The 24,179-nt window shown below is 36.8% G+C and overlaps 1 protein-coding gene across 1 annotated transcript in view; it reads left to right on the top strand.

Moving 5' to 3' along the window:
- Positions 1-24,179, top strand: part of SNTG2 (syntrophin, gamma 2) — a 644,399-nt gene that overhangs the window by 300,575 nt on the left and 319,645 nt on the right. The window contains exon 9 of the mRNA XM_006882917.1: positions 6,099-6,226. Within this exon, the coding sequence (XP_006882979.1) occupies positions 6,099-6,226 (128 nt within the window). The remainder of the gene's footprint in view (positions 1-6,098; positions 6,227-24,179) is intronic.

Consider the following 24,179-nt stretch of genomic DNA (forward strand, 5'->3'; position numbering starts at 1 on the left):
ACCAGATGAGGTGTGCAGTGATATCAGGTGTTTTGGGGGGGATTGCTCACAAAGCACCTGGTGGCCTTGAACCATGTCCCTTTGGAACTGCAGCATATCTTTTTGCCAATAGGCCACCAGAGCTCCCTGAAACAAAGGGTAGAGATAACAAAATGAAAGAGATGAACAGAAGATTTCAAAAGGCAGCTCTAAAAGAGAAAGAAAAATATTCTAATTGAAAATGCAAATAGGTGGAGTTAGAGAATTAAAAAGGAAGAACATACTTGGCCTTTCTCAAGTTGAAAGAACTGAAAATGGAATCCTTGAGGTACAATACTGAAAGCTGCATTGGGAAGAATCTTGAATGATCCAAGAAGCACTAAAAGAAGATGATGGAAGGAGTATATGGAATACTGTACAAAAAAGAATTGGTCAAAACTAAGAAAAGAAATAGCATGTAAAAAATAGCCAATTATAATAAGGGAAGTAATTCAAGTGATATTTGCAAAAATAAAGCCCAGACTTAATGGGATATCAGTGAATATGTTTCAGCTAACAGATGTAGCCCTGTACATGCGCAGCAGTCTGAACTAGGAAACTTAAAAGACCTTGCCAACTGACTGGAGGATAACCATATTTGTTCCCATTCCCAAAAAGGTGATTCAACAGAATGTGGAAATTATAAAAAAATATTAATAATATCACGTGCAAGCAAAATATTGCTGAAAATAATCCAAAACTAGCTAGAATAGTACATTGACAGAGACTTCAAACTGGGTTTAAAGGAGGCCGTGGAACCATGGGTATCATTGCTGATGTCGGATGTAGATCATGGCTTAAAGCGGAGAATAACATGCAATTGCCTCTTTCTCTTCTATTAACTATACAAAAGAATTTGACTGTGTGGATCATAACAAATTATGGCTAACTTTGAAAGGAATAAGAATCCCAGAACACTTAATTATGCTTATATGAAATCAATACCTAGACCAAGCAGCTGTTTTCCTAACAGAGCAGTGGAATATTGTGTTGTTTAAAACCAGAAAATGTGTGTTTCAGGTCTCTATTTTTCTCCATACCTGTTCATTCTGTATGCTGAGCAATTCATATGAGAAGCTGAAGTTTATGAAGAAGTTAGTGGCATCAGGTTTGGAGGAAAACTGATTCACAACCTGCATTATACAGATAACACAGCTTTACATGCTGAAAGCAGGGAGAACCTGAACTTCTACCTGCAGAGGATCAAGGACTGTGGCCTTCATTTTGGATTATATAGCTGCATGAAGAAAACAAAAAAATCCTCACTGTTGGGCCAATAGGCGACATCATAAAAGATGGATAAAATATTGAAATTTCTAATTACTTCCTGTTACTTGGATCCAACAATCAACATCCTTGGTACCAGCAATCAGAAGATCAGAAGATCTTGTCAAAATCTACTCAGGAACCTCCCCAAAGTCCTCAAGAGCAGTGAGTGGTGTTATTTAGAGACCATGGTGCAACTAATTCAAGCCACTGTCTTTGCAATCATTTGCTGTGTGTATGAGAGCCTGAATACATAAGAATGATAAGAGAAGGATCAACACATTAGAGTTGTTGTGTTGGAGAAGAATGAAAATCATCCCATGGATTGGCAGAGAAGAAGCTGATATGTCTTAAAGTGCAACCAGAGAGCTCCAGAAGCAGAAATCTAGATGCTTCATCTCACAGAGTTTGGACATGGTGTTAAGAGAAGATGTTCCTTGGAAAGGGATGTCATGCTTGAGAATGTGGGAGTCAGTCAGGGAGAGGAAGGCACTCACTGGGATGGATTGAGATAGTGGCTGTGGCAAAGGGTCCAAATTTGCCAGGGATGATAAAGGTGGCAAAGGGTAGCTCAGAGTTCAGTTACGTTGTTCACTGGGTCACTATGAGCCCAAGTCAACTCAACAATACTTAATAGCATCACATTAACTTGATCAGTTATGTTATGCCATTTGACTATGTTAGCTTAGGAAATTATAGTCCTAAGTACTTTTGCTCAATTAACCAATTCTTTGAGTTCAAGTATAATACCCATAGCTGGGTCCTCTGTGTGCTTTATAAAATCACTGGATGCATATACAGTACATGTATATGTGTGTGTATACACACACACAAATGCATATATACGTGTATATGTATATGTGTGTGTATATATATCTATATACAAACACACATATACATGAACGCACACATATGTGGAGCTTTGGTGGCCTTGTGGTGAGAAGCAACCCAGCAATCACAAAGTCATAAGGTTTGAATCCATCAGCTGCTCTGTAAGAGAAGAGGAGGCAATCTCTTCTGTATAACTACCTCTGGAAACCAGCTGGTGGGTCAGTCATGAGTCAGTTCTGACTCACTGGCACACAACAACAGCGGCAACATTGGTCCGCTTGGGTAAAGCACATCATATACTGGGAAGATGTCACAAGGATCTGACAAGGTTTTGTTCTGTACTTTATGGGGTGGCTATGAACTGAAACTACTTCACAGCCCTCACAACAATAATTGATAGATCTGCACCTACATGTGATATATTCACCTATACCTTCCTATAGACATATATGCACACACTTCTGTCTCTGTAATCACATACCTTTTTTTTAATTCTTATTACTATTGTGAAATTGAGTATATTATAGCATTTACTAGGGATTTCTGGTGGTGTGGTCTATAGAGAGTTGCAGAGCTAAGCCAAAACCACGCCTTTGTAGCAGTTCAAATCCACAAGTCATTCCAAGGGAGAAAGATGAGCAATCTCTTCTTGTGTAATTTATGGCCTCAGAAACTCTTTGGAATGTCAGCTATGAAGTGATTCTGACCCACCCAACAACCATGAGACAGAAAGAGAGAGATCATATACCAAAGTTTTCCTTTTTGTTTGTGTCCTTACTGTCTTCATTTACGTTTGTTAATCTGTGCCGACCTTATCCTTATTTGGCATTGCATTTTGATATCTTAAAAAAATAACAAGTGTCTGCTGTCTTGAAGTGGATCCTCCTTCCAACCTCTGCTGTCCTCTATAACCAACACTGAAAGTTTCTTTATAAATTTCTATTGCTAACATTTTTCAGTGAACCATACAGTATTTGTTCTTTTGTGCCGAATTTTTCTGTTAGTGTAATGACTTCCAAGTTAATCTATATTGTAAGATTTTTTTGTGTCTTCATTATTTTTTATAGTTTCCTACTCCTCCATTGTATGAATGTACCACAATATACTTACCCATGTGTCTTTTATGGACACTTGGGTTGTTTCTATCTTTGTTAATAATGCTTTAATGAACAATGATGCTTATCTCTATCTGTGCTGTCCTTAAATCTCTTTAATATATAGTATGCTTGGAAAGGGAAAGAGGTTTGGATTATAATAAGGTATTTGCAGTTCTAACTTTTTGAGGAAGCACCATATCTTTTCCCACATTTCTACCAGAAGTACATACAATGACTTCTAGTCTCTTTTCTATTTGTTTTGGGTAGAAGTTGGTTTTGGGGTTCCCCCCAATTTTCTTTTAATCATAATATTTTTTGTGAAAGTGCCATGGTTTTTCATTGTGTTGTTTATTTTTCTCTCACTAATGACTAAAGAGGGGGACCTTTGATGGCTTAGTAGTAAGAAATTGGACTGCCAACCCAAAGACATATAGTTCAAATTCACCAAAAGCTGCATGGGAGAGAAAGAAACAATCTTCTGTGCAATTTCCTCTCTCAGAAAACCCACGGGATGATTATCAATGAGTAAAACTCACATTTTTGCTATCAGAACATCTTCTTTGATAAAACTATTTGCATTTTTTGTTTGTTTTCCTTTGGGTTGTTTGTCTAATTTTTTTTTTCTCTGAGTTTTAAAGATTAGACATTTGTTAGAAAGCCCATTTCTAGAGAATTTATTTTCCTCAATTTGTAGATTCTATTTTCACTTATTTATTAGTCTTTAGATGAAAATAAGTATTTAACTTTTAGGAGGTCTAAGTTATCAAAATAATATTTTTAGTCTGCATTATTATTTATATTCAATAGGCTATTATTATGCTGAAAATTAGGTCCTCTATTTTTGTTCCTAATACTAACTTCAATGTATTTTAGAATTTTTTCTCTAACATTTTAGATTTTAATTCCCTTTTAATTAGGTTTTTTCATTCTGTGTAGTTTTCCTGTGAATAGATAATCAATTTTGCCAACACCATTTGTTAAGGAGACTGTTGCTTCCGCATTGAAGAAATTATGACTTGTCTTCAAAAAACAGCCACATTTAAATGAAAACATTTACTTCTGAGTTCTCAATTCTGTTCTATTGTTCTGTGTGTCTTTCATGGAACAAGTTTTAGATGTTTTTCTTACTTTAGCTGTATAATAAGTTTGAAATTGGGGAGTATTGACTTCTTACTTTGTTTTTATTCTGCAGTATTTCTTTAGCTTTAAGAAGTCTCTTTCATTTCAAAATAAAGTTGGAGATTCATCTTTCTGTTTTCCTAAACAGTATTGTTGGGATTGGATCAAGATTGGATTATATATATAGAGAGAGCTCTTTGTAGTATTGACATTTTCACAGTGTTAAGTCTTCCATTATTTAAGCTTAGATTTTTTTCTATTTACATACTTACATAAAAGATAATAAATATCTTTTCATTTCTTATAACAGTGTTATAGAATTTTCTTTGCCTACTGATATTAACCGAAGGATAGGTTTGTTTCTGCCTATTTTAACTTTTGGAGGAACTTTTATAAATTGCATTGATTTTTCATTTTCTTTCCTAAGTTAGTGTAGGAAAATCAAATGATATTTGTATTTTGATCCTATAGCATGAACACTGTTGATCTATCTCCTCAAAATCTTCCTTTAAAATTTGGAATGATAATATACTGATATCTAAGGTTTGTTTTTTTCTTTCTTTCAAGTTTTTTTAATTGATATTATCAAAAAGTTTGCAGAAAACTTGGATTTCCATTCATTCATTATTGCACATTTTCCTCCTTACTCACCCAGTTAACTTTTTCTTTTTAAAAAGATACTTTTATTGTTACACAACTTCCTCCCTCCCTCCTCGCCCTCCAGTCCACTTTGTTATATATCTCTTATTCTGGACTGTTGTCGTGTAAATAATACCTAATCATATATTTCTTTTAGACAATTATTTTCCTCATCTACTTAAGTGCAGTGTTCTGAGTATAGTCAAGTTAGATAATTATTATACTTAAACTGAGATAGATCGTGGTTATGGAGTTGCACTGTTAGCCCAAAGGTTTGTGGCTCAAATCCACTGGCTAATTCTTGGGAGAAATATGAGCATTCTTCTTTCATGTGACTTCTTTTGAAACCTACTGGAGGGTCGGTCAGCTATGAGTTGGTTAGACTCAGCTGTACCTAACACCAGCAACAACTATATGTGAGCTAGAGTGTGATGAAAATTTGTCTTTTCAAGTGTAAGATTCTTTTCTGATGCTTGAGATGTCTCCAAATGAATGTAAAATAAACATCCATCATGAGATAAGAGTGGTAGTAGTTGAGATGAATCACTAATTCATCAGTTATGGGCTTTAAAAAAAAAGTAATGGCAATGAACAGTACCTCCTTGAGAACATTCTAGAAATATATTACATTGTTTTCTTCACCAGAAGTAATCTCTTGCTTGCTTTATAAGTTGGGTGTATATGAGATGTTTTTCTAATAACATAGTATGTTTGCATTAGTTCATTTGGTTTCCATACAATATTCCTTTTATCTTCAGTCCCTTTTACAGAAAAGCATCTCTCCTTTATTCTTATAAATGTTCTGCTTCTGGGTAAGACACTCTTATCCAGTGAATAAATATTGCTGCCTTTGCTACCTGTTCATACGTATAAATATATGACTAAGAGATCTGTTAGAATATTATCAATATGAAAATGAACATGATAAAATTGCTTAGATTCAAGCTGAAGAGTAGCTATCTTTTCCTAAATTTTTCAGAAAATCATTACATTTACCTTTTATAAGTTAAAATAGATCTGATTTGCATTTCTAGAATATGATGTTTCAGATGCCTACTGATAGATTTTTCTGTCTATGGTTCTTCTTAGCCGATACTACAATTACTGATTCTCATTTATTTTGTGCAGGCCCCATCATCACCTTCTTCGCCCACAGCTAATGAACCAAAATATGAGAAGCGCTGGCTAGACACCTTGTCAGTTCCTCTGTCTATGGCTCGAATCTCAAGATACAAAGCTGGAACGGAAAAATTAAGGTGTGTGACCGTTGTCTGAAATGGGAGAAGCTTATGAATCAAAAGCACTTTAGCTAGTTTTTAATAATCCGTTGATGTTTCAAAAGGGTTTTGTTTGTTTTATTATGCATACACATGTGTTCTGATAGATTTTTCATATTTGCAGTCAGTAAGAAAATGTTAAATGCCAAGAGAATGTGAAAAAAATTTTAAAAAGAGTGTAAATTACTAGTAATAGGTTTATATAATGGTGAGGTGATTGCTATTATATGTCTTGAAGTCTAGGTCTAGAAAAAGAAATTTTCTTCCCAGATTAAGTGTTCTGACAACCAGAACTTAACATTTTTATATGTAAGTATAAGTAACCAGACTTACATTTTTATATACATTGCAGAAAACATAAGAAAAGTCATTTACTATAACAATCATTTCTTCATTAAAAAAAATGAGAGAATTGGATCCCTAGCAGTGTTAAATAAAAGGGCCTAATTTGTTTTGTTTTACACGCACACACACACACACACACAGACACACACATAGTTGTTGGGTGCTGTTGAGTCAGACATGACCCATAGCTGACCCTCCTGTGAGTTTTCAGGGGTGGTAAAAGACGCAGGAGGAGAATGTCAAGCCTTCTTCTATGGTCCATTTGGTGAATTTGAACATGTGCCTATGGGACTGAAGTATTGCTTCTTCTCTAGTTGGAACTAACACATAAGTGACTTTTTAGCACATTTTCAGAGACAGTAAATCACATGGGAGGAGCTTGACCATCTGTGTCCCATGGAGCAGCTGGTGGATTCAAACCCCATGTCTTTGGAGCTCTGGTGGCCTAGTGGCAAGAAGCTGCTCTGCAATCCCAAAGGCATGGGGTTCAAATCTACCAGCTGTTCCAAGGGAGAAGGATGGGCAGTCTCCTTTATTCAAGGAGTAACTGCCACTGGAAATCTGCCGGAGGGTCAGCTGTGGGCTGTGTGTGTGTGTGTGTGTGTGTGTGTGTATGTAGTTCTGTGTCTTTTATATTGTGTTCTTGTGTGTTGTTGTTGATGGCCATCGAGTCAAGCATGACTCATAGCAACCTTATAAACAAAAGACATGTTCTATAACTTTCAATATTTCTCTAAATTCATAGGGTTTCCAGAGGCATGTTGTTTAGGAAGTGGATGCCACTCCTGCTTCCAAGTATATTGTGTGTGGGTACATATACATGTATATATGTGTGTGTGTGTGTGTGTGTCTGTGTGTGTGTGTAAATTTAGAAGCAGGAGTGGCATCCACTTCCTAAACACTCTAGAAACTATATGAACTTTGATAAATGTCAATAGTTACAGAGAAGCCTTTTGTTCATTGGTCACTATGAGTTGTGCTCAACTTGAAGGATATATATGTGTATACACACACACACACACATACACATACATGTTCAAATAATTTCAAAGATTTGACTCTAAAGGATTTTTCTTTTAATTTCATTAGATTTTGAAAGAATAAGATAGTACTTTTCAATCTTTTTTTATTCTAAATTTTCTGTGGCTTTTTAAGCACCATCAAGATGCCAAGACATTGTTCTAAGGGAATTTCTTTAGTCAAGTCTTAAAACAGATGTATAGACATCTATGTGAATTGTCTGGATTACTAACAGTAAAGAGTTGCACTCCCAATCCAAAGATAATCAGTTTGAATACACAAGGTGGTCCCCAGGAGAAAGATGGACAGTCTCCTCTCAAGTGACTTAAAGCCTCTGATAACCCCTGGAAGGTCAGCTATAAACTGGTTCTAATTTGACAACACGTAAAAACAAAGGAAAGAAGGGTAATTGAACTATGCCCATGAATAAAGGGAATAAAGTTAAAGGGTATATGAATAGTGAGGTTCTCATCATTGACCTTTAAAGAAAATTTATCTAACAATATTTGAATAACAGTTGTTTGATTTTTAATATTAATTGGTCCTAGTTCTACAAACTTTTAGAGTGAATGTGCATGTTTATGAAAGGATGATTAGCATAGTGCAGCATTAACACAAATTAAATTTGATTTTTGAATGTATGATCATTTTTGGAAAACACAGAAGTAATATACCTATAAAGCTAAGTACAGATGAAATTGGTCAGGTGGATATTGTATTGTGTAAAGATGGAGATAGCTATTTCTGAATGCAGTAGTTCACGTAAGCTCTAACTTAACACTTTTTACTTCGGACGAACTGCACTTACCATGTCTTTGCTTCATGTGTGTGGGAGTGTAACCTGATGGTTAGTAATATGTACCACTTACACTGTTGCAGCAATAATATTTTGATATTATTGTTGTCAGAAATAGTATTTCCAACTTCCAATGACAAAGATCACATTTAAAAAGATAACCTAACAGAAATAAAAAATAATAAAAACAAAAATGTATAGTGTTCCGTTTGGTATGAGGAATAAATGTTGAACTTGAACTTCATCATAAGATATACAAACTGTATAACAAAGTGTAAGAAGATTCTGTTTTCAGTATCATAAAATCTCTTTTAAATGTATGCATGTGAATGTAATGAGAGTAAAGAAAATGTATTTTTTCAATTCGTGGTTGATTTATTTAGGAACTGAGTAGAAAGAAATGTGGGCATAATGTCTGTTTTGACAGACAAGAAAATATTATCTGGTCTGATCTCTATTAATGTATTTGAATTAAATAGCTTCTTGAAAGAAAGACCCACTGAACTTCATCAAGTACTTCATAGTCCATCTGCCATCTAAATGTGATGAAGAAAAGACAGTGCAGTTCCAGCCTCAGGTTTAAAGATTAATGTCATTCATTTCTCATCAGTTGTATTGCGTCTTCCCTCTGACACAATGTCTACAGGGCATAAGATGAAATGTCTCTTACATAGGAGGAAATGATGGAGCCCTCTTGTAATTATTAACTAAATGCAGATTTTACCAACCATTTGGCAGCTTGAAGATATTTAGAGACATGTGTATTATTCTTGGTGACAAAAGATTTTGACCTACCAAGCTATCCATAAAGCTATCATTAAGATAAATTCACTGTGTCTACGAAGGAATAAATAGAAAGCAAGAAGATGGTGTATTGTTTGAACCAGTCACTGCTCCTATTTTGTATGCAGTATATGTATGTTAGAAGTTATCAAGCCCTAGCAGCAAACTAGATTTCTGATTTTTCCCCCCAAAGGATAAGAATATGCTGATGTTAAGGCAAAGATTTAACTTTGCTTATTTACAACCTCTATTCCTTTCATGAGTTTAATCAAGATTTTAGTAAGGACAGGAAGAAATTAAAAGTTGAATGAATATAGAGACTCAAACTTTGGATAATATTTATGTTAAAGACTTCATTTATGGGCCTTACTCCATTATACCTGTAAGATCTTTCAGTTGCATTTTGAAACAGAGGGTGAAAAAAATGAGACGTGATGATGATGCTCAAAGGTTCCAAGTTGGATAGAAGATTTTTTTAGAGAAGGGAACATGCTTGTCCCCTGAGAGTGCTGGTTTGATGTTGCAGTTGTTAGGTGTCCACAGGTAGACTAAAGCCCAAAGCAAAAGTATAAACAATAGATCTGAACCCTGTCCAAGCCTTTGCCATCGTTTCTGACACACTTGAGCCTATTGCAGCAGTCACTGTGTCAGTCCATCTGGTTGAGAATCTTCCTCCGTTTCTCCAACCCGGTACTTTTCCAAGCATGATCTTCCTCTCCAAGGAATAGCCTTTCTTAGCAACATGCCCAAATTATGTGAAAAAAGAGCACTCTGGCTTCATTTTTTACAAGACATATTTGTTCTTTTGGCAGTCCATGGGATATTCAATACTCCTCCAACATCACAGCTCAATGGCATCAATTTTTCTGTCACCCTTATTCATTGTCTAGGTCTCAGATGCATAGCAAGTAATCAGGAAAACCATTCATGGCCTGAATCAGATGCACTTGAGTTCTCAAACTAACTTTATTATTCTGCAATAATTTGGAGAAATCTTTGACTACAGACTTTCCCAGTGCAATATGTCTCTTGATTTCCCTACTGCTAGTAGCTGAAACTGAGGAGAACTTGAAGTGCTTTCTGCATAAGGTCAATGACTGCAGCTTTCAATATGAATTGAAGCTCAACAACAAGAAAACAAAGATTATCACCACTGGGATGATTGGTAGCATAATGTTAGACGATGAAGAGATCAAGATTGTTGACAGTTTCAGTTTGCTTGACTCTACAATCAACACTCTACTCTTGGTACCAGCAGCCAGGAAATTAAAAGACACATTGCATTGGGAAAGTATACTGTTAGAAACCTCACCAAAGTACTGATGAACAACAGTGTCAGTCTGAAAACTAAGGTGCACCTGATACAGGCCATGGTCTCTGCAATAAGGGCTTGACAATGACTAGGGAAAATAGAAGAAGAGTTGATGCCTTTGAGCTATGGTGATGGAAAAGAGTATTGAATATACCATGGACTGCTAGGAGAACAAACAAGTTTATACTGGAGAGGGTGAAACCAGGCTGTTCCTTGGAGGCAAGTGTTCTGAAGCTTCATCTGACATGCTTTGGACATGTTGCAAGGCAGGACCAGTCCTTGGAGAGGGACATCATGCTTGGGAGAGTAAAGGGACAGCACAGGAGAGGAAGACCCTCGATGAGCTGAATTGATTCAGTCACTGGGATAATAGGGATTGGTGTGTCAGACAATATGATTGGCAAAGAATAGAGCAGGATTTAGGGTTGTTGTACATAGGATCACTATGTGTTGAAGGAAATGCATACGGCACAGAACAACAACATCAGTCGCGAGACTGTTGATTATGGATCCAAGTAGGATGACAGCTTCATTTTTTTATTAATCTTTTATGATGTTGCCTATCAGTCCAGTGGTAAGAATTTTTGTTATCTTGATGTTAAAAAGCAAGCCACAGTAGAGGCTATATTCTTTGATCTTCTGCAGCAAGTGCTTTAAGTCTTCCTCAGTTTCAGCTAGCAAGGTTGTGCCATTTTCATAATGCAGGTCATTGATGAGTCATGGTCTCTGACCATGAAACTATATTTTTCAAAGATTCTATATTCTCAAATAATTTTCTCAGCATGCAAATTAGGTAAGAAGAGAAGATACAATTCTGATTCATAACTTGCTTAGTGTTGAACCATGTAGTATTCCCTTGCTCTGGTTGCAGACAGCCTCTTGGTCTAGATATAGTTTTCACATGAGCACAATTGAGTGTTTTGGGATGATTCCTATTCTTCTAAGTGTTAGCCATAATTTGTTATGATCTATGCAGTCAAATTTCTTTGCATAGAAAATGAACCATAAAGAGATAGTCTTCTGGTATTATTTGTTTTCAGCCAGAATCTATCTAGATCAGTAATGATACCCTTGGTGCCACGGCCTCTTTTAAATCCTGCTTGAGCTTCTAGTAGTTCTTTACCTATGAAATATTCTAATCATTTTTAAATTATCTTCAGCAGCATTTTGCTTGCATGTGATATTAATGATATAATTTGATTGTTCCCACATTCTGTTGTATCACCTTTATTGGGAATGGGAGCAAATAGGATCTATTCCAGTTATTTGGTCACCTTACTAATATTCTGTAATAGACTAGCTAGTGCATCCAGGGCTGTGTATGTTAGTTGAAACATATCTACTGGTAGCCCATTAATTCCTGGGCCTTTTTATCCCCCAGTGACTTCAGTATAGCTTCAGCTTCTTCCTTTATTATCATTGACTCTTCTTCATATGACATTTTCTGAATTTTTTTTCAATGTCAGACAGTTCTTTTTTAAACAGTGACTCTGTATTTTCTCCGTTTTCTTTCAGTGCTTCCTGAATAGTTCAACATATTATCCATGGCATCCGTTAATATTGTATCTCAAGGCTGATATTTATTTTTCAGCTTTCTCAGCTTGAGAAATGCCAAGGAAGCTGCTCCCTTTTTATCCCCCAATTTCAGCGCACTACATATCTCATAATAATATTTTGCTTTGTTTTCTCAAGCTTCCCTTTGAAACCAAGGCTCTTTTACTTCAGCCTGTTTTCTCTTTGCTTTGGTTTCTCGATGATCTAGTGCAATTTTCAGAATTCTTCTGACATCTGTTTCTTCTCGGTCTTTGCAATAAACTTTTGGTCTCTTCATGGATGATATCCTTGATGTAATCCCACAGCTCATCTGGATTTCTATCATTGGCGTTCAATCTGTATGCTTAGCAAATTTTCTGAGAAGGAGACTATAAAGAACATGACATCAGGATTGGAGGGAGCCTCATCAATAATATGAAACATGCAGAAGACATAACAGTGCTTTATGTAAGTGAGGAGGCCTTGAGGCAGAGGATCAAGAAATGGAACATTCAGAATGGATTGCATCTCAATGTCAAAAAAACAAAGATTCTTACCACTGGGCCAACAGGCAGCATTATGATGAATGAAGAGGAAATTGAAAGTGTCGACAGCTTCATCTAGCTTTGATCCAGGATTAACACCCCTGATACCAGCAGTCAGGAAATAAGGAGATGCATTGCACTGGGAAAATCTACAGTTAGGGACATCTCCAAAGTATAGTCCTTCTGATCACGTGCTATGCATCTGGGATCTGGACAGTGAATAAAGTTGACAGGAAAAGAATTGATGCCTTTGAGCTGTGGTGTTGGAGAAGAGTACTGAATATACCATGGACGGCAAAGAAAACAAACAGATACGCCTTGGAGAGGGTGTAGCTGGAATGCTCTGTGGAGGCAAGAATGATGAGGCTTCCCCTCACATACTTTGGGCATGTTTCTAAAAGGAGCTATTCCTTAGAGAGGACATGATACTAGGAAGGGTGGAAGATTGGTGAAGGAGATAAAGACCCTCAAACAGGTGGATTGACACAGTGACTATTGCAGTTGCCTCTCAGCGTGTCACGAGGTGTAAGGATGGCTTGTTTATAGGGTTGCTATGAGTTGTATTCACCTCAACAGCACCTAACAACAAGAAACAATTGATGGTGTGTTCCACAGTGCACCCCAGTCTAGTTTTGACTATTGATAATTGAGCTTCTCCAATGACTCCTTCCACAGATGTAGTAAATATTATTCCTACATAGTCCATTAGGTGAGGTCCATGTGTAAAGTTGTAATTTGTGTGTTTTTAATATGCCATTTGCAATGAATAAGTCATTAAACATACAAAATTAAATCATTTTCTTTCTAGCCTCATTTCTGTTACCAGATTCATATTTTCTAACAACCGTTCCTTCTTCATTTTTTCCAACATCTGAATTCCATTCACCAGTTATCTTTAATACATCTTGATTGTACACTTGGTCAATTTGAGACTGCAAAATTTGGTAAAAAATTTCAGTTTCCTCCTTTTTGGCTTTAACCATAGGAATGTATATTTGAATAATATTCGTATTAACAAGTTGTCCTTGAATGTGTATGAATAACACCCTAACTCACAGAACATTGTACTTTAGGATAAAACTTAAAATTATTTTTTTAACTATGACTGCAACACCATTTTTTCTTCAGTTTTTCATTCCTAGCATAGTACACCATAAGATTATCTGATTCAAAGTGGCCAAAGCTAGGCTATCTCATCTCACTAATGTCTAGAATGGTGAGGTTCATGCATTCCATTTCATTTTCCACAACTTCTAGCTTTTGAACATTCATGCTTCATACATTGCATGTTCCAATTAGTAAAGGATTTTTTTCTTATTTTGATGGACTTCCAATTTGGGCTCTACCTCTAGTAATGTAACTGTCCTTATTCCCCTACTGTTCATAAGGTTGTCAGAAGCTTGCTGTTTAAGAAGTAGATGGCATTTCATGCTTTCTAGTCGGCTTTAACCTGGGAGCACTATTAAAACCTGCCCACCATCGGTGATCCATGTAGCATTTTACACACTGGTGGCTTAGCCTTTAGCATCACAGCAATGCACAAGTTACTTCAGTACAAACTTACAGCCACTGAGTTGATTCTCACTTAGGACTGGTTTGATAGGGATGGGTAGATCAGAAATGGACTATCTAAAAAGGGAATATTAGGGCATGAAGCATGAAGTAGCTTGCCTACACACTTTTACAAATGTAATTATTAGTAAGTTGATTGTATGAAGGAAAAACCTCACAATATTAACGAACAAAATATAATGTAAATTAAAGATTGTATTAAACACCATGTACATGTATGAAACACAATATATATGAATGATAAAAATATTAATTAAAAAAGAAAAGTGTGCAAGTGAAATAGTAAAATGTATAAAAAAGGTCCAAGCAAAAGAGGAATGGCCATTCCTGCCCAGAGAGAATGCTAAAGCTCCTACATCCCATCCTCTAAGGAATTCCAGGCCTAAGAAATAAAACTAACAAGTTTAGAAAATAATGATTTTCTGTATTGAAAAAAAAAAATCTTAATCTAAGCATGTACTATAGCATAGGTAGAAAATTTGGACATTGTCAGCATATTTTTCTTTAAAGTATAAGTCAGCCGACCTATAGGCATGTTAACCTTCACTCTTCCCTATATGAACTCAATTTTATCTCTCTATTTTCTCTTTTCTAAATAACTGTGAAATTAGTTTGACTGTATAATTAGTTTGACTGTAGTGAAGCTTCTTCCTTCGTTTTCTGAGACTTTATTTTAAGAGTATTCTAAAATAAAACTCACAGCTCCTGAGTTGATTCTGCCTCATGTTGACCCTCCACCCCATTTCCTAGGCTGTGAATCTTAACTAGAAGAGACTTGCATATCTTTCTTCCATTGAGAGATTGGTAGACTAGAACCAATAACTGTTTAGTTAACAAACCAACACATAATTCACTAAGCAACTGTGGCTTCTTGATCCTAAACTAAGGGTACATATTCAAAACCTAACTAGTTTGCATGGGACTGTTCAAATTTTAAAGAAAACCTCACAGTTGTAATAAAGACCAGAGTTTAAAAATATTATATGCTAACTTAAAATAGGGTATTTCTTATGCCCTTTTATGAGACCTTGATCTGATGTGCCGTTAACGGTGGCAAAACATGACAAAAATTATTAACTGTACAAAGGCATTTGACTGTGTGGATCACAACAAGTATGGCTAACAGGGAGAAGAATGGGAATTCCAGAGCAGTTACACAAAATGGTTGTGCTTGTACAAAACCTATACCTATACCAAACAGAACAAGAGAACATTGAATGTCTTAAAATCAAGGTGATGGTGTTGTTATGTGCATCGAGTTGCGTACAACTCATAGCAACCCTATGTACAAGAGCCCTAAACCCTGTTCTATCCTGTGCCAGCCTCACTTGTCTATGACACACCTACTCCCAGTACCCCTAACACTGAATCGATCTATCTCACTGAAGGTCTTCCTCTCTTGCACTGTCCTTCCTCCTTCCCAAACATAATGTCCCTCTCCAAGGACTGATCCTACCTTGCAACATGCCCAAAGTATGTCACACAAAGCTTCAGAATCTTTGCCTCTAAGGAGCAACCTGGTTTCACCCTTTCCAGGACAAACCTGTTTGTTCTCCTAGCAGTCCATGGTATATTCAACACTCTTCTCAAGCACCACAGCTCAGAGGCATCAAATCAAGGAAGAGGAAAGAAAGAACAGCACCACAGCTAAGAGGCATCAAGTCAAGGAAGAGGAAAAAAAGAAAGAAAGAGAAAGGAAGGAAGGAAGAAAAAAGAAAGAAAGAAAAAGGAAGTAAGGAAGGAAGGAAGAAAGAAAGAAGAAAAGAAAGGAGGGAGGGAGAAGAAAACGCAAATCAAGAAAGGTGCATCAGAGCTGTATCTTTTCTGTATTCTTATCAAATATAAATGCTGAACAATTCATCTAAAAAGCTAGATTTGGGGAAGGAGAATGTGACTTCTGAATTGGAGGAATACTCATTAGCAACCTGTGTTACGTAGATGACACAACTTTGCTTGCTAAAAGGAAGGATGATCTGAAGTACTTACTAAAGAAGATCAGGGACTATATACAGCCTTCAATATAGATTTTACATATGTAGCTATACAGTCTCTTCACCACTGAACCAACAAGAAGCACCATGATAAATGGAGAAAAGAATAATGTTGCCAACTGTTTTGCCTTATGTGAACCCACAATCAGCACCCTGGATATCAGCAGTCAGAAGATGACAAGAGGTATTGCATTGGGAAAGTCTGCTGTCAGGGACCTCACCAAAGTCCTTATGAGTAGTGATGTCATTGTAAAGACAGATATGTGCCTGATTCAAGCCATAGCCTTTTCAATCATCTGATATGTATCTGAGAGCCAGGAGATGATACAGATAACAGAAGAAAATGAATGCCTTGGCTTTGTGGTGCTGGAGAAAAGAATGACATGGACAACAAAAAGAAGATATGGCTTGGAGAAAGTACAGCCAGAGTGCTCCTTAGAGGCTGGGATAGTAAAGTTCCATGGCACATACTTTGGGCATGTTGATAAGGAGCTATTCCTTGGAAAGGTATTTCATTCTTGGGAAGGTACAAGATCAGCAAAAGAGAGGACAATTCTCAATAAGATCGATTGGAATACTAACTGCAAAAATAGGCTGAAGTGTGCTAGAGATGATAAAGATGGCATAGGGTATCACAGGTTTCAGATCTGTTGTTTATAGTGGCTCTATAAGTCATAATCAACTCAATAGCACTTAACAACTATAAGGTCATCCTTGATTTATAGATAGGCGATTACTAGAAAATTGCAACTAATAATTGATGTAGATTGTTCCATAATCATCAGTTTCATCTGATTAGAGTTTAAACATCCATTTTTAAACCTACTTATGAATGCCCTCCAATAGGTTTCTGTGGCTGCAAATCTGTATGAAAGTGTCTATTTTTCTTTTATGAGTAGCTCATAGATTCAAACCACTACCTTTTATCTTAACAGCCTAGTAAAGTATGTACCACCCTAGCATTACAAAGTTGCTTTGATTCCTTACAATGTGAACTGGACAGTATGAACAGATGAGAGGAGGTGCTTCCCTGGTGTAAAAGCTCTTCAGGCAGACACCATAACTTTATCATGCACATGGCTGTGTGTAGTTGGTGAGAGATTTAAATAAGATTGTTAGTACAGCACACCACCCTCCTTAGCTTCTGAAAACTGTTTTGGTGCATTCCTTCTGTGTTTAAGTCCTTTATCAGCAGTGAAACAGAGGGAATTCAAAGAAAGCTTTTCCTACCTTTGGGCATACAGGACTGCTCAACGGGCTGTAAACCAGCAATATGTATGCCCTACAAACTCCAAAGTGGAGAAAAGTAAACATATTCCTTCTTCAAACTATTTTAACACTAGCACCTTGATGAAACTGATAACAGACATTAAAGAGGAATAAGGTGGTCTGAAGCCCAAAAATGTCGTCAGGGAAAAGATAAGGGAAAATAGTGTTTGCCTGACTTGTTCGAAGTACTGCCTCCTCATATGGTTCTTGGCTAAAAGGGGTATTATGCTTTAAAATAAGCGTTATGTAACACTCTTGGACTAGCAGTCAGGAAATCAAAAGACAAATTGCATTTGGAAAATCTGCTGTCAGGGACCCCTTCAGAATACTGAAACACAACTATGTCATTCTAGAGACTAAGGTGCACCTGATCCAGGCCATGGTCATCACAGTTACTTGCTTTGAATCAGAGAGCTGGACAATAACAAAGGATGACAGAAGGAGAATTGATGCTTTCAAGCTGTGGTGTTGGAAAAAGAGTCTTGAAAATACCATGGATAACAAACAAGTCTGTTTGGAGAGGGTGAAACCAAGTTTCTTCTTGGAGGCTAAGATTCTGAAGTTGTGTCTCATGTACTTTAGACACATGGCTAAAAGGGACCAGTCCTTGGAGAAGGACAGCATGCTCAGAAGGGTAGAGGGACAGCAGAGGAGAAGACCCTGGATGAAGTAGATTGATACAGTAACTGGGACAATGGGAGTTGGTGTGTCATAATTAGTGAGACTGGCTCAGGACAGGGCAAAATTCAGAGCTGCTGTATAGAGGATCACTATGGATTGCAGGCAACTCGACAGCACATAACAACAGCAACCACCCTAATAAAGATTTTATCATAGGCTACATCATGTAGAAAATTATTACTTATGTGCTCAAATGGCATTTTTCATATTGTATTATTAATGAGAATATGATTATTCAATAAGAATTTGTTTTAATACCCACCAGAAGAGAAAGGGAAAGTGATTACCATAAAGATTTACAGGCCTGGAAACCTGGGGAAGTGCTCTTGTACCTTTACAAGCAACACCGTTGGTGCTAGAGCTCAGGAAATCAGCAGACATAGTGTTTTGGCCAAGTCCATTGTCAGGCGTTTCTCCAAAATATTGACAAGCATGTAAATCTGATGTGAATCTGAAGACTAAGATATGCATAATTAAAGCATGGTCTTTTCAATCACTTCTCTGCATCTGATAGCTTCACAGTGAGTAAGGATGAGAGAAGACGAATGGATGCCTTTGTGTTCTAATGTTGGAGAAGACAACTAAACATTCCATTCCATGACTGCCAAGGACTGAACAGGCATGTCTTCATAAAGGTGCCACCATAGTGCTCTTAGGAGGCAAGGATGGCAAAAAGCTGTCTCTCATACTTTCAACAGGTTGTTGGGAGAGGGTATTAACTGGAAAGGAATGTCATGGATTGAAAGATTGAGAATCACTGAAGGAGAGATTCCCAACAAGATAGATTGCCACAATGAAGGCTTGGAGAAGAGTATTGAATATCCCATTGTTATGTTTTTGATAATTTTTTTCTTTTTTTAAATATTAATTTATTTATAAAATTAAAATACATTGTTTTCAAGAACAGATTCTTCTAATTTCTTTCACCCCCCCATCAAATTATACAACTCTATGATTAATACCCCCTGTGACTCATAGTGACTCTGTATACAACAGCCTGAAACCTGCTCTATCCTGTGCCAACTTGACTGTCTCTGACACATCTACCATCATTACCCCAGTTACTGTATCAATCCATCTCATTGATGCTCTCCTTCTCTTTCCGTCCACCCTTCCAAGCATGAGGTCCCTCTCCCAGAATTAGTCCCTCCCTGCAACATGCCTAAAGTGTGTCAGATGAAGCCTCAGAATCCTTACATCCAGGAGCAGACTGGCTTTACCTTCTTTCTCTAGGACAAACCTATTTGTTTTCCTGGCAGTCTATGGTATATTCAAAACTCTTGTCTAGCCCCACAGCTCAAAGGCATCAATTCTTTTTCTATCATCCCTTGTCCTTGTCCAGCTCTCTGATGCATAACAAGCAATTTTAAAGATTATTGCCTGGATCAGGCACACCTTAGTCTCAAGACTAACTTCGTTTCCCTTCAGTACTGTGGAGAGGTCCCTGACAGCAGACTTTCCCAATGTAATTTGTCTCTTGATTTTTTTTGCTGCTGGTGCCAAGAGTGTTGACTGTGGAGACAAGCAAACTAAAGCTGTAAACAATCTCAGTCATTTCACCATCCATCATGATGCTGCCAGTTGGCCCAGTGCTGAGAATTTTTGTTTCTATTGCCAAAAAAGAGAAACAGGTGTTTCTTGGAAAAGGTGTCATCACAGTGCTTCTAGGAGGGAAGAATGGTATCATTTTGTCTCTCAAACTTTGGGCATGTTGCTCAGAGAGGCTATCATTAGAAAGGATATCATGTTTTAAAAGGTTGAAGGTCAGCAAAGGAGAAGAAGACTCCCCATGAGATGGATTGTCACGGTGACTGAAATAGTGGTCTCAAGTGTATCTGAGATGGTGAGGATGGCACAGGAAAGGATTCAGGTTTGTCATTCATAGTGTTGCTATGAGTTGACTTAAAGGCATGTAATAACAAAGAAATGAATTAGAATTAAAACGTTAGGAATTGTTTTGGTTTTGAGGTTGTTCATAATATGAAGAAGGCTGTAGGTTGATTCAACAATACTAATGTTCGCTATTGCTGTGTAATAACGGCATCAAATTTATTAGCTTAAAAGTGCACACATTTATTATCTAAAGGTGTTCTTTCAAGAGGCTGGCATGGCCTAGCTAGATTCTCTACTCAGGATCTAACACTGTTACAGCCATGGTCTACAGTCTCATCTGAGCCTCCACATTCCCTTGAAGCATCATTCAGGCCTGGTAGGATTTAGTATCTTACAGCTGTAGAACGTTCTGAGTCAGATTCTTGCACGTTATCCACTGAGAACCAGTATCAGCTATTAGATGTCATACACACCCTTTGTATTTCAGACAGAAAGAGTTTCTCATGCATCAAATCCCCTCAGAAGTTTTATAATTAAGCCGCCTTTGTCTGTCACTTCTATGTTAGGGCTTAAAGTTCACAAGAAAAGCTGGAAGCCATTTGAATAATCGTATTGATTTAAAAATAGCTTAAATGGAATCTGTATTACATTTGCTGGATGATAGAAGGTGAATTGATGACTTTTAACTCTGGTGCTGAAGAAGAGTATTGAATATACCATGACCTGCTAGGAGAACAAGGAAGTTCGTCCTAGAGAGGGTGAAATCAGGCTGCTTCTTGAAGGCAAGGATTCTGAAGATTCATCTGATATACTTTCAGCATACTGCTAGGAGGGTTATCATGCTGGTGAGGGTATAGGAACAGCACAAGAAAGGAACACCCTCAATGAGATGGATAGAATTACTGACTGGGCTAATGGGGGTAGGTGGGCCAGGATAGAGCAGGCCTCAGAGCTGTTGTACATAGGGATGCTATGAGTAGCAAGCAACTCGACAGCACAAAACAGCATTACATTTGTAAAATCTGTTTACAACAACACTTAGATTTGGATTTGAGAAGTTGGAGGTATGTATTTATAGAGACTGGGGAACTGAAGAACCATCTTGGAATTCTTTATTATAAATACCATACAATTTTCACTCTGGCAAGCACATAACAGCATTTGTTGAACTAAATCTTAGAAATCCGCCTTTAAAATATAATTAGCTGTGGTTTACTCCGGTTGGTTGTATTTTCAAGAGGTACCATTAAAAGAGTAATTAGTTAAGAATCAAGGAACCTTTATTTGAGCGTAGGTGCCTATTTTATTAGTATTTCATAGGACAAAATAACATTTTTAAAAGTAAATGTGTGTCATTGCAAAATATCTATACTCACTTGAACAATGAATTCATTTTCCTTCATAGGCACTCACTTTATTTGAGAGGAAAGAGTGAATATTTGTCCAGATATTTTTTATAGTAGGTATACACATGTGACAGATTAAAACATTTATGATACTGTAAGTTAAAATTTCTTGCTAAATACTCTGATTTATTTAGCAAAGAGCAGTTACATTCTTAAGTATTCATGCCCCCAAAAAGAATCTTATTTTTAAATTTTTTTTCCTGGCTGTTAATCCCTGAATGTATAGAACTCTTAGTAACTTCCTTTCAAAGTTCACAGGAAATTCGTATGTAATTAAATAAATCCAGGTTTTATTACTGATAGATTCAAGTGTGACTAAAGCTTTGAGAAGCCACTGGGTCTCTCATTAGGGAGAGGATTTATTTTTAAATTTAGACTTGTGTTAGTTGAATGAAGGAAAATTCAAGGAAACAGAGTCTGTTCTGGATTTGAAACTGTCAGAAAGTGAGTGTCAATTGGTAATTCTTTCCCTTAATGATATTTGTCTGGGAGGACACAAATTAAATGTCTAATGAATGGACCAGGCTTGTCATTGGAGTGAGTGTATTAAATTAGCTAGAAGTAGAATTGCCTTAGTTATTTTCACTATTAGATAGTATCTTTGTTTTTATATATGTTGTGGCATGATTGTGGAGCAGTATCGTTTTGACCATCATCTTTTTAGAGAGCTCTGGCTTGATTTTAATAATCTGCACAGTGGTTTATGCTCATCAAAGGAATTTCACATTCAAGATACTCTTAGATGTGAGGGTCAATTTCACTTTTCCTTTCTCAGTGTCCCTATGCTCTAAATTTTTCAAAAAAAATATCATTGGATGAGTGAATTACAGGTTCTTTATATGTATTGAAAGAGAATAGCATCATTCTATGGATACTATATAAAATGTTATAGGGACGTTTTTAGCTCTTTGCTATTATGAACAAAGCCACAATAAACATGGATGTGCATATATATCTGCTTGGGTGGCAGTTATGGTTTCTTTGGGGTAAATTCCCAGTAATGGAATTGCTGGGTCAAATGGTATTTCTTGCAACTTTTTGAGAAAGCACCCTACAGCCTTCCATAGTGGTTTCACCATTTTACATTCCCACCAACAGTGAATAAGGGTTCCAGTTTCTCCACAACCTCACCAGCATTTGATGTTTTCTGTTCTGTTAAATTTTGCTATTCTTACTGGGGTGAGATGATATCTTACAGTTGTTTTGATTTGCATAATTCTTAGAGCTAGGGATTTTGAAATTTTCTTCATGCGTTTATTTGCCATCTGAATGCCTTCTTTGGTGAAATGGCTGTTTATATACTATGCCTATTAACAAACAAATGGCTAGAGAAACTCTGGCATATTCACACAATGGAGTACTATGCTGCATTGAAAAACAAGGAACTCATGCAATATTATTCAAAATGGGTGACCCTGGAGGATATTATGCTGAGTAAAATATCTCAGTCACAAAAGGACAAATACTACCTAGGGCCACTGTTGTAAAATGGGACTGACATCTGGCTTGAGGGAAGACAGAAAAGGAGGGGAGGAAAGATTTATATTGCATTGAAACAGATGAGGGAGAGAACTTGTTAAAAGGTATATATGAATGGATATTCTTGTCATTACAGAATTCCAGAGTGAAGGCTGCATAGTGGAGTGGACTTGGTGGGAGGGATTGCGTAACAGTGGAAGAGGTTTTTCTTTTTCTTTTCAAAGAGAAGAGTGAATTGGTGGGGGGAGGGGAGGGTGTGGACAGGGAGAAAAGTGCAACAATGAATGACTGGAAATGCTAAGTCTGTAAACTTTCATTTAAATTAATGAAAAAAAAAGTTATAAAAGATATTATAGGGACCTCTGGTCACTCAGAAATAAGAAGCTGTGCTGCAACCCCCCCAAAATGCAGTTCAATCTACCAGCTGCTCCAAAAGAGAGCAATCTCCTTCTATGCAGTTTATTGCCCCTGAAAACCTGTTTGGTGGTCAGCTTTGAGTCAGTTGCAACTTGACAGCACTTACCACCTCCAGCAGTATGCATCTTAGCTATGCTGTGTACATGTACTTTAGAAGAAAAATTCTACCCTTCTGGAGGTGTGTAAAAACATAGAGATCTTTGTGTCATTTCGTAGACACCATGCTTTTTAAAATTGTAAGAATAGCTGAGATGGTTATACAAGCAAAATTTTTATAAGTGTAAACCCTCAGTTATTTCCCGTTCTCCCCCCTTCTCTCTGCCCTTTCCTCATCTCGAAGATGTGTTGTTCATATCTACCAACTGTTCTGAGAGATAAGGTAGGCAGTTTTCTCCCATATTATTTACAGTTTCTGAATACCCCCCTGGAGGGTCAGCTATAAGTGGGTTCTCATGTGATAGCAATGAGCTAGAGTTTGGAGGGGTTTGTTTAATTTGATTTTTTTAGTTTCTAGTGAACATACTCTTTGTGAGTAGAGTACACCTTTTAAAAATGTTTTTATAAAATTATTTATGGGTGTTTCAAAGTTGTGACACTGGGGATATCATTACTAATGTCAGATGGATCGTGGCTGAAAATAAAGAATACCAGGAGAATGTCTGCTTTATTATTTGTGTTTTATTGCCTATGCAAAGGCATTTGACTGTGTGGATCATAAGAAGTTATGCCTAATGCTGAGACAAATGGATTCCCAGAACACTTAATTCTACTCATATAAAACCTATACCTAGATCAAGAGGCTATTATTTGAACAGAGCAAGGGAATAGTATCTGGTTTTAAATTTTTAAATTTAAAGAAAGAAGTGTGCCATAGTTGTGTTCTAACCATACCTATTCAGTCTGTATGCCGAGCAAATTATTCCAGAAGCTGAAATCTATGAAGAAGAATG

Source organism: Elephantulus edwardii, unplaced genomic scaffold, assembly GCF_000299155.1.
Source record: "Elephantulus edwardii isolate Elephantulus edwardi_28Jun2011 unplaced genomic scaffold, EleEdw1.0 scaffold00025, whole genome shotgun sequence".
NCBI classification, from domain to species: Eukaryota; Metazoa; Chordata; class Mammalia; order Macroscelidea; family Macroscelididae; genus Elephantulus; species Elephantulus edwardii.